The 12,643-nt window shown below is 37.2% G+C and overlaps 1 protein-coding gene across 1 annotated transcript; it reads right to left on the bottom strand.

Moving 5' to 3' along the window:
- Positions 1–11,157: 11,157 nt before the first annotated feature.
- On the bottom strand, positions 11,158–12,128 carry LOC149169630 (E3 ubiquitin-protein ligase RZF1-like). The gene has a single exon (XM_089425273.1). The coding sequence runs from the start codon at positions 12,121–12,123 to the stop codon at positions 11,158–11,160; it is 966 nt and encodes a 321-aa protein (XP_089281399.1). The 5' UTR covers positions 12,124–12,128.
- Between the last annotated feature and the right edge of the window lie 515 nt (positions 12,129–12,643).

Below are 12,643 nucleotides of genomic sequence, written 5' to 3' on the forward strand. Positions count from 1 at the left end.
ACTAACTTATTTAGCTATAGTGCTAAAGAGGGAGGATATTTATACAATGCTGGGATTTATACACCATAGTGTTATAATAGTAGGGAAAGGGTGACATAGGGGATTTAGATAATAGAAGTTAAGGGTTAATATGGATGAAAAGGTAAATGAGGAGTGAGATCACTAAGTTTATTTGAAACCCACTTAGCTTCAGGAGTAGATCAAAATGAAAAGATTTTTACACAGGAAATGTGGCTTTTAAAGGCATAAGAACCAGCATAAAACCTCAAATTCTTCCATGAATCTTAGCTGATGAAGGGATGTTAGTAAATAAATGTGAAAGGGGAAAGAAGGGGGGTTAGACATGCTCCTTTGCTTTGCTGCCATGATGGAGAAGAGAACCTTCTCAATCCACTGATATTCCATTGTGCTTAGGTTATCAAACACTCAATTGAAAGGAATGACATTTCTACAACCCCATCTGCCTACCCATCTACTTGCCTAACATTTTTTGTTTCTTCATGGAAGGTGCACTTAGACTAGCAGACCCTTCTGTGCCTTTTCTTTTGTTTGGCTTTTTTCGTTTGATTTCCTATCTAGAACTACCCTTATTGCTTGCAAGGTCCCAGATTAAACAGTTGGGAACCTTACTTCTCTACCTAAACTGCTGGTCTGCCAAGATTAAACAGTTTGGACAGACTTCTTTCTCTATTCTACAACAAAAAATTGAAACATGACATGATCCAAATTAGGCTGTTGGACCATCCATCAAACTTGGGACAACATCAAGCTATATACACACATTGTGCTTCTCTTGGAAATATGAGATCTTTGCATCACCAAAGCAGAGCATATTTGGAACTTTCTTTGCCAATCATGAAATATGAAACCTATTGGTATAGGTAGCTAACAGAAGGAACATGTCCATACCACAATTCATAAGGAGTCTTGTTTCTTATAGCATTAGGTGGACATCTATTATTTATATATGTAACACATAGAACAACATCAGCCCAAAACATTATCTTTACATTTTTGAAGAAAAGCATGGATCGTACCATATTCAATATTGTTCTATTCATTCTTTCAGCTACACCATTATGTTGGGGATTATAAGGCACAGTTGTTTGATGTTTGATCTTATGTTGGCGAAGATAGTTTTCAAATTCATTTGATGTGTATTCTTTTCCATTATCAGTGCGAATAGACCCAATATGAGATTGTGCATCATTTTCAATCCATTTATGAAAATTCTTGAATGTTTGAAAAGCATCAGATTTGTTCTTCAATAAATAAACCCAACACATTCTGGTGTAGTCATCAATAAATGTCATGATATATTTATTTCCATTTGCAGAAGGAACAGGCATTGGACCACATAAATCTGAATGAATAAGTTCAAGCTTCCTATGTGCTCTTGAATGTGAATCATGAAAAGACTGTTTGCTATGCTTTCCTAGAATGCAAGCATCACATTGCTTAAGTTTTCTAGGAATTGTAGGCAAACCAGCAACACCATTTTTCTTCAATAAGCGAAGACTGTCATAGTTCAAATGTCCAAATCTAGCATGCCATAATAAACTTAATGGAAGTGTACCTTCCTCATGATGAGAATTGTATGAGAAATGTTGTGCATGAGCAGAGGTTCCTTGCAGTTTGAGAAGCCTTTCTTATTCTATTCCCCTCATGACAAGTGAGTGGTCAGATGATTTCCTTACTTCAAGCTTGCCATCAAACATATGAATGGAGTGACCTTGCTGGCGGATGTGGACCAAGGACAACAAGTTTCTCTTGAGCTGTGGGAGATATAAAACATGATCCAGAAGAAAGTTTGGAAGACCAGGCAGTTTAAGCCTGATTGTGCCAAGCCCTGATGGCTTGATTTTTGATTGATCTACAAAGTATACTGCTCCATCAACATTGTCAGTGAAATCTTCAAAAAAATCTTTTCTATGAGTCATGTGACAGGTTGCTCCTGAATCAAGCAACCAATCATTTTTCCAAGAAGCAAGTGAAGCATTAAACAAATCTTCATTTACTCCAATGTTACATTGTGCCTCAACATAGTGAGCGGATTCAAGTGCTTTACCTTTGTCTGTATCATCAATTTTACCTTTCTGTTGATTTCTTTTCTGCTCAATTTTGTCCCATGGTAGCTTGCATGTAGAGGCATCATGTGATCCATTTCTTTTGCAGCGAATGCAGTGCAGATTTGCCTTTTCTCCTTGAGAATGTCTGCCCCCCTGCCTCTGAAATATCTTCCTCTTCCTCTTTGTCCACCTCTTCCTCTTGTAGAATCTTGAGCAAGATGCTTTTCTTTATGAGCAAGGCACACAGTCTCTTCAGAAGATTCAAGGGCTGTCTTCTTTCCAAAAGCTTTCTCTCTTTCAACAAACTTTTTCATAAAAGGTTATATCTTTGCGATTTCGATTTGCTTGCAAAGACTTAAGATAATTGGAGTAAGTAGGATAGAGTGCCTTTAGAAAAGAAATAAGAGGGATATCCAACTCAACCTTAGTGGAATTGATATCATGCATTATAGAATTTACTTCAGATGCAAGAGAAAGAGGATCATTATTTTGCAGTTCAAGAGTGAAGAGTTTAATCATGAGTTGAACAACTTCAAGTGCAGAATGTGTGTCATAGAGTTCTTTCAGCTTTTGTAAGGCTTCAAAGGTAGTTGAATATGACGAAATATGACGACTCACCTCTTCATTTACAGATGCTGCAATTAATGCATAAGCTTTGCTGTTCTTGTTTTCCCAAATGACGAGCTCTTTGTCTGAGGTAGGCTGTACTGGGTCGTTGCCTCCTTCTCCGACACACACTCCTTTCCACAACTCATTGAAAATGAGGGTGTGTTTTATCATCCTTGACCATTCAGGATAGTTCTCCTTGCCAGTGAGAACTATTCCCACCATAGATATGATTGGATGCATTGTAAAATCCAAGAGCTATAAAAATACTTCTGCTGCTAAAAGAAAATTGATTCTGATATCAAAATGTAATCTGGCCTCAAACAATATATTAAACACAGTCAAATGCAGGAGCGTTAACTATCTTAGTCACTTTGAAAACAACTTTATGAAAACAACACTATGATAGCCCAAACAACACTATGGTATAATACATATGTATGTATTCTCAAGCATTATACCTCGCTGCCCTAAAAGTCTTCACTGCATATAATATTTTAATGCATTGTATTTTAACACCATTCAAACATTAACGGGATTCAAACCCGTGACCTATACAATCCAAACTTCACAACTTTACCAATACACCATCTGTTTTTGTCCTCGGAGTCCAAGTGGTTGTTTAATAAAATGACACATAATATGGCATGAGTTCGATCAACCGGAACACAACATCTTGAAAATCAAAGGCGCTACTTTACAGTACCCCATCGGTATCCATGTCCACACATGCCTCCAGACATACTGCGCCGAGGGTTTGCGGGCTTTGAAAACCGTTCAGAAATCTTCCAGTTGAGATCTGTCTATTAATATAGACCTAGACTTAACACTCATTCTGGCGACATTCATAGAAGCGCAGAGAGCGAAGCCGAATCAAACAGAGGAACATGGAGAGTCAAGGGCAATGTCGTCCTCCTACCAACGCTTCCCAACAATCAAAATTCAAGAATTGAAGGATGATTACATGAAGTTTGAGCTGAGGAACACGAACCCCTCCATCGCCAAAGCTCTTCGCAGGGTGATTATTGGAGAAGTACCCACCATCGCCATAGACCTTGTCGAAATCGAGAGCAACACCTCGGTCCTCAACGACGAGTTTCTTGCGCACAGGCTTGGTTTGATTCCCCCAAGGGATTGATTTTTGTGTATCTGTTGATACACGAAAAGGTAAAAAAACGCTGTCAAATGCTCCAGAAATAGTTTCCCCGAACAACTAGAACAAGGCGGAATGGTCGCTGGGAATGGTCGCTGTAGTGGGTAAGCCTTGGCAGATTGGAGCCAGCAATTTGGAATATGGACAGACCAACGTCAGACCAGCGTTATGGAAAGATACGTTATGGACAGAGGCAGCGCTGGTGCGCCAGAGAGTGTTATGTCAGGACAGAGGCAGCGCTGGTGCACCAGAGAGCTTTATGTCAGGACAGATGCGTTATGGCAGAGGCAGCGCGTTATGTCAGGACAGAGGGGATATGGCAGGAGAGGAGTTACAGGAGCATAAGTGCTAAAACAAGGAGCTGGCTTTGATACCATGTCAGGCCAGGAGTAACTCCATTTGGCAGAAAAACTGATTCGTATTATTCCATCAGGTATGTTATTGTTATATACAAAAGGGTGTGACTGTTCAGTTCGTCTCCTGATGACTTTTCACATTCCTAATTTAATTATTTACATGAATTCACCCAATCGTGAGGATTAGGTGTCAACAATATGGAACACTTGAAAATATTTGCTTTAAGGTAGGTAAATATTTATAACGGAGATGAGCATATCTTCTATGCTAAAGTTAACATGGATTAATATCATTATGTACAAGTGCTTGAGTAGGTTGTTTCAAGAGTCTATACAACCTCCCTTCACGAAATCCAATTACTCTAGCAAAATCTATGCTAGATTCGTTGGGCCAAACAAGAATTTTTCCACCAAAAAATGCTAATCTATCTCGCTTATCTTCCAAGCAAGAAATAGAAACCAAATCCTTCTTCTAACATGGTACATACAATATGTTGCTAAGATGAACATTGTCACTTGATTCCAACTCAATGGATGTCTTCCTAATGCCTTTGACTAAATAACTATTATTTTATCCAAGATCCACCTTTTGTAATAATATTCTTTCCACTAGATTTGTGAAGTTGTCACGATCTCCCATCATGTGCCTTGAGGCACCACTATCAACTAGCCACAAATATCTACTATCTAAGACGGGATAGTAAAGCAGAGAAATAGAAAAAATCTTTATTACCTGGATCTTCATTCTTGGGTTTCTTTGGAAGTTCTTAAATATCTCCCATGGTAGCATGCTACTTTCCTTTTCTCTTTCTATCATTCGATCTTTCAGGATAATCACTTATATAATGACTAAATAGATGACGATGATAACATTTAACTTTTGACATGTATCTCTTCACTTGAAGAGCAGGTCTTCTTCCTTCATTTCTTCTTTGGAAACCAAACTTCTTTCTTCCTCCACTCTTCTTGAAACATGTTGCATATGCTTGAGAATCGTCTTCATCTGGTCTTTGAATCTTTCCTTTTTATATGAGCCTTGATTCTTCTTGAGTACAAATTTTCCATAGCTCTTCAAACTTTGGAACTTCCTTTCTAGCACATATACTTGTTGCAAATGAGTCCCATGAATCCAGTAGACCATTAAGTGTTGTAGTCACTAATTCCTTCTCAGAAATGATTTCATCAATTGCTTGAAGCTGATCTCTTAGTTGAGATATCCTCATGAAATATGATAATATTATATAATTCCTTGTTATTCAAACATCACGAAGTTCATTCATCAAACTCATAGCTTGACCAATCTTGTTGATAGTGAACAAACTAGTTAGGGCATCATACATATGCTTTGAAGATTGAAGACTTGAAACATAAGGAATCAAGTGATCTTTGATAAAGTCCACAATGATGCTCATAACTATGATATCATCCTTCTCAAACTTTTCTTTCTCTTCATCTTTTTTTGGTTCAGTGACCTTGCCTTTCACAATGCCCAAGAGACCTTTTGCAAGGAGAAGATCAATCCTTGTTTTCCAAGCCCTAAAGTTTGAAGCTCCTTCTAATTTGTTCTCAGAATTCATAGAGGAACCCATGATCACAAATAAGCAATTAGATTGTTGATATATATACATATATATTCTTCAATAGTGATATCTTACCAAAAATTCTTCAAGAGTGATCTCTTTGTCCTTTTTGTTACCAAAGCTCTAATACCATGTTCATTTTTCAAGTGCACTAGATACAAGCACAATATTTCTAAAATACTGGGTAATTATTTCTAATGATATATATCTTATTTTAATAATTCTAGTTTATCGTTAAGTAATTACACTTTAGAAATTCAACCATAAACCATAAAGACAGTAGAGGTCACAATGCACAAAGAGAATACAAGGTTTACCGCGAGAAAACCCACTTGGGGGAAAAACATAACAACCTTTTTCTTAGTGAAATTCTATAGTTCAACGAAATATACATCTAAGGTTTCTATTCAACTGTGACATCAAATTGGTTAGGATATGGTCAAGTCTAGTACACAACGCTCAAGTCAACTAAAGTTAAAACTTCGACGTTATCAGATTTTCCCATAATTTCAACTTGCCTAGAATAAGCTGCCCAAAAGGTGCCAAAATTTTTGGCCCTGCAACTTGACGTTGCAACTTGAATCTGCAAATTCAACCCTGCAATTCGGCCCTGCAACTTTGACCTGCACAGAAACTACAACCCATAGTTCGCACGTGCGAGGTCTAGAGAGATAAATGTGAGATAAAGAGAGAGAGATATTTGTCCTCCTTTGTCCTTCTTGTCCTTCTTTTCCTTCACTTGGATGCCCAAAATATGTTTTTCTTGTGTGAGGCCAAATGGCGACTTTAAGGAGGAGGTTAAATGTCTTTATATGGTGTTATTCCATCATGAATGGGTGTGTCTCTTCACTGGGACCAACTTGACTTGAGGGAGGTCTGACTTGATTATTTTGGAGCCAAAAATTCAAATTTCAAATTTAAAATAACATGTCTTACATTAATTCTTTCAAGGACTAAATAATGAAAATGAAATGAAGAACATGTCTTACACATTACTTATACATTATAAGGGATAAAATATAAATTATGAATACCGACCATAGCTACAAAAATTCAACAAGGTGCACCTCTAGTTTCGACTATCCCATGTGACCAACATCCAAGGATAAGCCCTAGTGCCAAATAAACATATTTATAGGCTTTCAAATTAGATTTTAAGCCTTCTTCCATTGATTGATTTGAATTCCAATGTGTGAATCCTATGCCTTGATCCCATCTATGAACATCAAGGCCTTCACCAACATATAAAGGCACCCAAAACACCATCAATAGCCATAACCAATATATTTTCCAAGGAGTCACATGAGGTCGCTTGTCAACATTTTGCTCATTTAAGTGAAACTTTCACTTATGTTAATTATATAAACACAAAGCTTCAAACCCCTTTTAGAAATCAACTAAAGGCAATCGTCAAGGCCTATCTCCATAGGGAACACAATCTTCTAATTCACATGTAGGGTCAAATTCTTGTTGCTAAACTACATAGTTATCCACAAAGGTATTGACATTTACATTTATTTTAAATTCCATACAAGCCCAATTAATCCTTTCAACAATTTTCCACCAATTCACAAGTTTAGTAGTGAACTCTCAAACAACTTATATTAGATTTAATGACTCCTTCCTCTAAGTCTTCACTCTAAATTTAAGGATTTTACTCTTGCATTATAGTTTAATATTTTATATATGTTTTTAGTTCCCATACTAACTTTCTTAATTTACTTGGATAGTCTCTCGTTGTTCACAAGTTAAAAGTTTTTTCCTAAGGACTGGTGCAGACCCAACCTAATGGTCTGAGAACCATTGAGGTCCTCTAACCTTTCTGTCATGAAATCACATTAGAAAAATCCATTACACATCTATTATATCACAAGTAAGTATGCTTTAAAGTCCGTTTCTAAATACAAAAGCTCATTCTTATTAGATTTACAACTAGTGACCAAGCACAATTACATAAGGCTTCACCTCCTTAATTAAAGATTAATGAATTAAACTCCACAAAACTTTCCTCTACCCACTTAAATGGCATGATCATAATAATTATATTATTTTGTTTATTCATTCTTCATTATTATTAATTTCCATTTGTTTAACAAATGGCATTTATGGTAATAACTTGTAGGGTCTCCTTACCAAGAAATATACAAGTATTATATTATATTTTGTTTTATAATATAATTAATACTATGGTATTTTTTGGATTTTCCATGGGAGATTTTCTATCGGGATGCTCCATTCTAAAGACTTTTCATTTCATTTGATGGCCAAGGTCTGCATGCTTTCCAAGTGTCGCACAGTTGGGCTCTACTTATTAGGTTGCTTAAGAATGGATTCTTCTCATCTACTCTAGTTGATCCAAATCCACAAAGGATTATGCATACATACATACATACATACATACACATATACAAATTATCGATACATACCTGTCCTCTCTTCTCCTCAATATTATAACATTATGATTAATATATTCTATTATATTACATTTTATATATAATATAAATATTAGATATCTTTTCCGCAAGCATATTATGTAAACATAGATAAAATATTAGTCCTAACTAAGGACTTATCAATCTTGCCACATATAACATTTTGCTACATATTTTATTAAATACACAAATTTATGCAATTCTTACCAATGTGATGCTCTTCCAGCTCCAAAATCTTACACGCCACCCAATTAGATACTTAAGTTTATTCTATTAAATACTTCATATGTAAAATTTTATAGTATTTAATTGGGTTGAAACATGAGAAATTGCATTCCCCACGATGCATGATCATGAATCAAGGGGATGAGAATTAACAAAATGAGATGACAACAGGTGTGGAGGTTTGTTCCACCTCCCACTTGGCATCAACATTTACTTGACTTCCATGCATGTCACATAATGAAAAGGAAAATTGTAGGCATGGTATCATGGACTAATTTAGTGGTCTCCCCAATCACTATATCATATTTATGAAGAGGGTGAGTTTGTTTCGAGAACTTTCACAATAGAGGAAGGGGTGTGCATTGAGGGATATGGAACCTTTTGGAAATTTGTGGTAAGGAGTCCTTATGAGTTCTGATTGATAGTTTATCTGTATATTTATTTTGGAAGACCTTTTTGCATCATAACTTCTTTGAATTTTTATATTTTTCTATGGTTGATTTCTCTAGTGGGTGAAGTCTTTAGCCTTAGGATAGGTGTCATTCTTGAAAGGGGAGATTCAAGATCTAGCCAAAATTAAGGCTAGTGTCTCATTTCTATAGATAAGAAGCTTAGGAAGCAAAATCTCTGGGAGAATTAACAACAATTCTTCTCTAGTGGGTGAAGTCTTTAGCCTTAGGATAGGTGTCATTCTTAAAAGGGGAGATTCAAGATCTAGCCAAAATTAAGGCTAGTGTCTCATTTCTATAGATAAGAAGCTTAGGAAGCAAAATCTCTGGGAGAATTAACAACAATTCTTGATGGTATTAAATTGGCTTTGAGGCTTCATGTGATATTGGTTTGGAATTCTGTTCAACAATTCCAACAAGTGACATGATGTATGTTGACATTGCTAATAATATATAGAATATACAACATTATACCTGTGAATTTTTTTAAAAGAAAATAATTAATCTATAAAAATAAAATTATAAAAAGTGATACATTTGTATTAAATATTTATAATTATAATTAAATATTTAAAATAAAATTTGATTTTAAAATAATTAATTAAAAATAATTTTCTTTAAAATATGAATAAATTATTATAAAATTTATAAACTAACACTTCATAATATTAATTGTAATAATATTATAAAAATAAAAATAAAAAGCAAAACTTAAAACTTATAATCCATACAATAATAATAACTATAATTTAATCATCCCTATTTTTCCGAAAGAAAAATCGTAATTTTATTAATGATGTTGTAGATGCGAGACACATTCATCAGCAAGTCAAAGACTACTGATCAGATGTTCATAGAAAGAAAAAAATATTGTACAGATGGGGAGAAAGGTCATGCTTTTCTCCCTTTTTTCTTCTCAACCTTTTGCCACTCCCCTTGAGTCGGCATCAAAGATACAAGTGCAAGCGAAGTGTCAGCCACAGGTTGAGGGTTGTCCTTATCAGAATCAGAATTGTCTGATGTATGTAGTCTCTTTGAGCCACTGGTATCCATTGTATCTGGTATTTTTGTCGGTTGTGAGTCCATCAGATCTTGTGGATTTGTTACCTGTACTTCTGGGTCTTTGTCCATCTGATTGTTCTCATTGGATATGGGATGTTCCACATCAGCTTCCTCCTCCTCATCTGACAATGGTGGGGGAAATTGCCATCCCTTGAATTGCTTCCTTGTTTTTTTCTTTCTTCGAGTATCTTTTTTGGCTTCGGGGCACGTATTTTGTAGGTGTCCTGTTTGCCGAAAGATTCTACATCTAAATGTTGTATTTTCATAATCTAGTATCTGTGTCCAGCACCTCTGTTTGTGTTTCAATTGTATGCGGTCTGGCAGCCCTTTGCTGAGATCTACTTCCACACAGATTCGTGTGAAAGTGAAAATTCTTTCTTTAAGTCTTTGTGAGTCCATTTTCATATATCTCCCAATGGTGTTTCCAATACCTACAAGGACTTGTTGGTTCCAAATATGTAATGGGAGATTGTGTAAACGGACCCATACAAGCATCCTAGATACAACCATAGTATTTTATTCAAATTATGGAAACCATGGTGTGGCCTGTGGATCCCCAGAACCATGGTCCTTCCTGTAATATAATGTCTTTGGCCTGTGTTGAAGGGAAATTTACAATGAAGAAACCCTTGGAACAAAGATGAATTTCACAGTGTGTAGTCCAGTTTGTGAAAATCCAATGGAAGAGCTCGACAGGTTTTGGCCAAAAACAGTTGAATCTACAGATAATAGCTTGTTTTTCAAAAATATTACAATGTTCATCTGTTTCTGGTATATCTATGTTTAATTTTGGGGTGTAATTCAATTGCTCCACAATATATGGGCTAGGTTCAGTTCTAGCTTTCTTTGGTGTCGCTGTAGGAGTATTTTTCCCTTGGAGGATGTTCTTGAAAGAAAGCCTTGCATTTTTGTGCTTCTGTTGTGTTTCTATATTTTTTGTTGAACTGATCTCTATGCCACCTCCTATTTGTTTTGATTTACTGTAGTCTGCTGCTGCGCCACCTCTCAGTCTCATATTGAGTATTATTATAGATGCAGATATAATATTATAGTCCATGAGAGGTCTGGTGTCCTGGAGAGCTCTGCCCCCATATATCAGATGTTGAGATCCGATAGGATATCCAATATGGTGGAAAATGCTATTCTTCAAATGTAAAACAGAGTCTGTTGCAAGAACCCAAACCAAGATAGATATCCCCAAAGGGGTTTTAATAAAAATTTGATATCACTGAGGGCTTACCAGGGGTTCTGCTTCCATCTGGAGGTTTCTAGACCATGCTCTGGGTGTCTCTGCAGATAGTCCATATAGCAGGACTCGTCGTTGCTCGTCCATGCACTTGTTCATGAATCGCTGGACTGTTGAGCAACACTGGTAGCCGATGGTTGCAGAGGGTTCAGGGAAATAATCGTCGGATGTGCTTCCTTGGCTGCCAGATGCTGAAGGTGCGGAGGGGTATGAGGCAACACTGTTGGGCCTGAATGAAGATCTAGCCTGTGTGCCATCAGGAACGCCGCCCGACAATCCATGGCGACAGACAGAACACGTATTGTGTTGAGCCAGCCAGGGAAGTATGCAATCTGAATGGTAAATGTGCTTGCAGGGCATCTCCCTGGCTTCATCGCCGACCTTGAACCGATCCTTGCAGACAGGGCAGTGCGAATTGTTAACCAGATGCTGAGTATTGATCTTAATCGTGGGCATTGCATCCACGGCTACACTTGGGGCAGGAGGAGGGCCACATCTATCATTCTGAGACAGCTGTTCTATGAGCTGTTCTAATCTAGAGCCCATGAAATAATCCCCAAAGTTTGTAGGCAAGGCCCTGGGTTCTTTTCCTGTATCGCCACCCAAAATTAACTCCATGTGGCCCTTAGCCCCCATCGGGCCCCATCTGAGAATCAGAAGGGGACTGTAGAACATCCGGTCATGGACGTGGTCATGGCCTTCATTGATTCCTCGGCTGTTCAGCTGGCTGAGCAAGGCAGCCATGAGGTCAGCCCTAGAAGGCCTCTCTTTGTCCTCCATTAAGAAGCCCTCAAAGGGGTTTGTTCGAGAGATCGAAACACCATCGCTTACTTCCTCTATAAACCCTCCGCCACAGGTGGGACAAAGGGTAGGGTCTCTGGCCGATAATCTTGACATACGATTGCAAGCATGGCACCAGTAGGGAGAACTACTTCTAGAACCCATCTCGATAAACCTTGAAAATTCAGAGAGGCGACCTCGCACCTGCCTCGGCTCATTTTGTTTCTTCCATCTCAGGTTCCTTCTCAGCATGCTGCTACTCCTTCTCGACTGGGCTCGACATGTTGCAGGTACCAATCGCAGAAGCTCCCCAAATGGTTCCTACCAATTTAATCATCCCTAATTATGAGTAGAGAGAGCCCTTCTTATCCTCATTCCATATATTAAGATTAGAGGGACCCTAAATAAGTTATTGTTTAAGTTATATTAATGTCAAGCCAGCCCAAATATTGAGAAGGTTTTTCAATTTAAGGGTTTTAAAGATAAATCATTATGTTTGTTTATGCATATATGTGTTTTCTTTATATATTCTTCAACTAATTTTGGATTGTGTTTACAATTTCCCCATGCCGTGCCCCCAATATTTCTCTTCTTTGCTTGCCCTTGTCATTAGAACCAACCACCATGAATGCTCTGGTGAAATTAGGCATGAAGGCGCTAAATCCATGCACTTAGAAGTTTGTTA

This window comes from Pinus tabuliformis, chromosome 4_2, assembly GCF_031772625.1.
Source record: "Pinus tabuliformis cultivar Carrire ecotype Pingquan chromosome 4_2, CPIR1, whole genome shotgun sequence".
Classification (NCBI taxonomy): Eukaryota; Viridiplantae; Streptophyta; class Pinopsida; order Pinales; family Pinaceae; genus Pinus; species Pinus tabuliformis.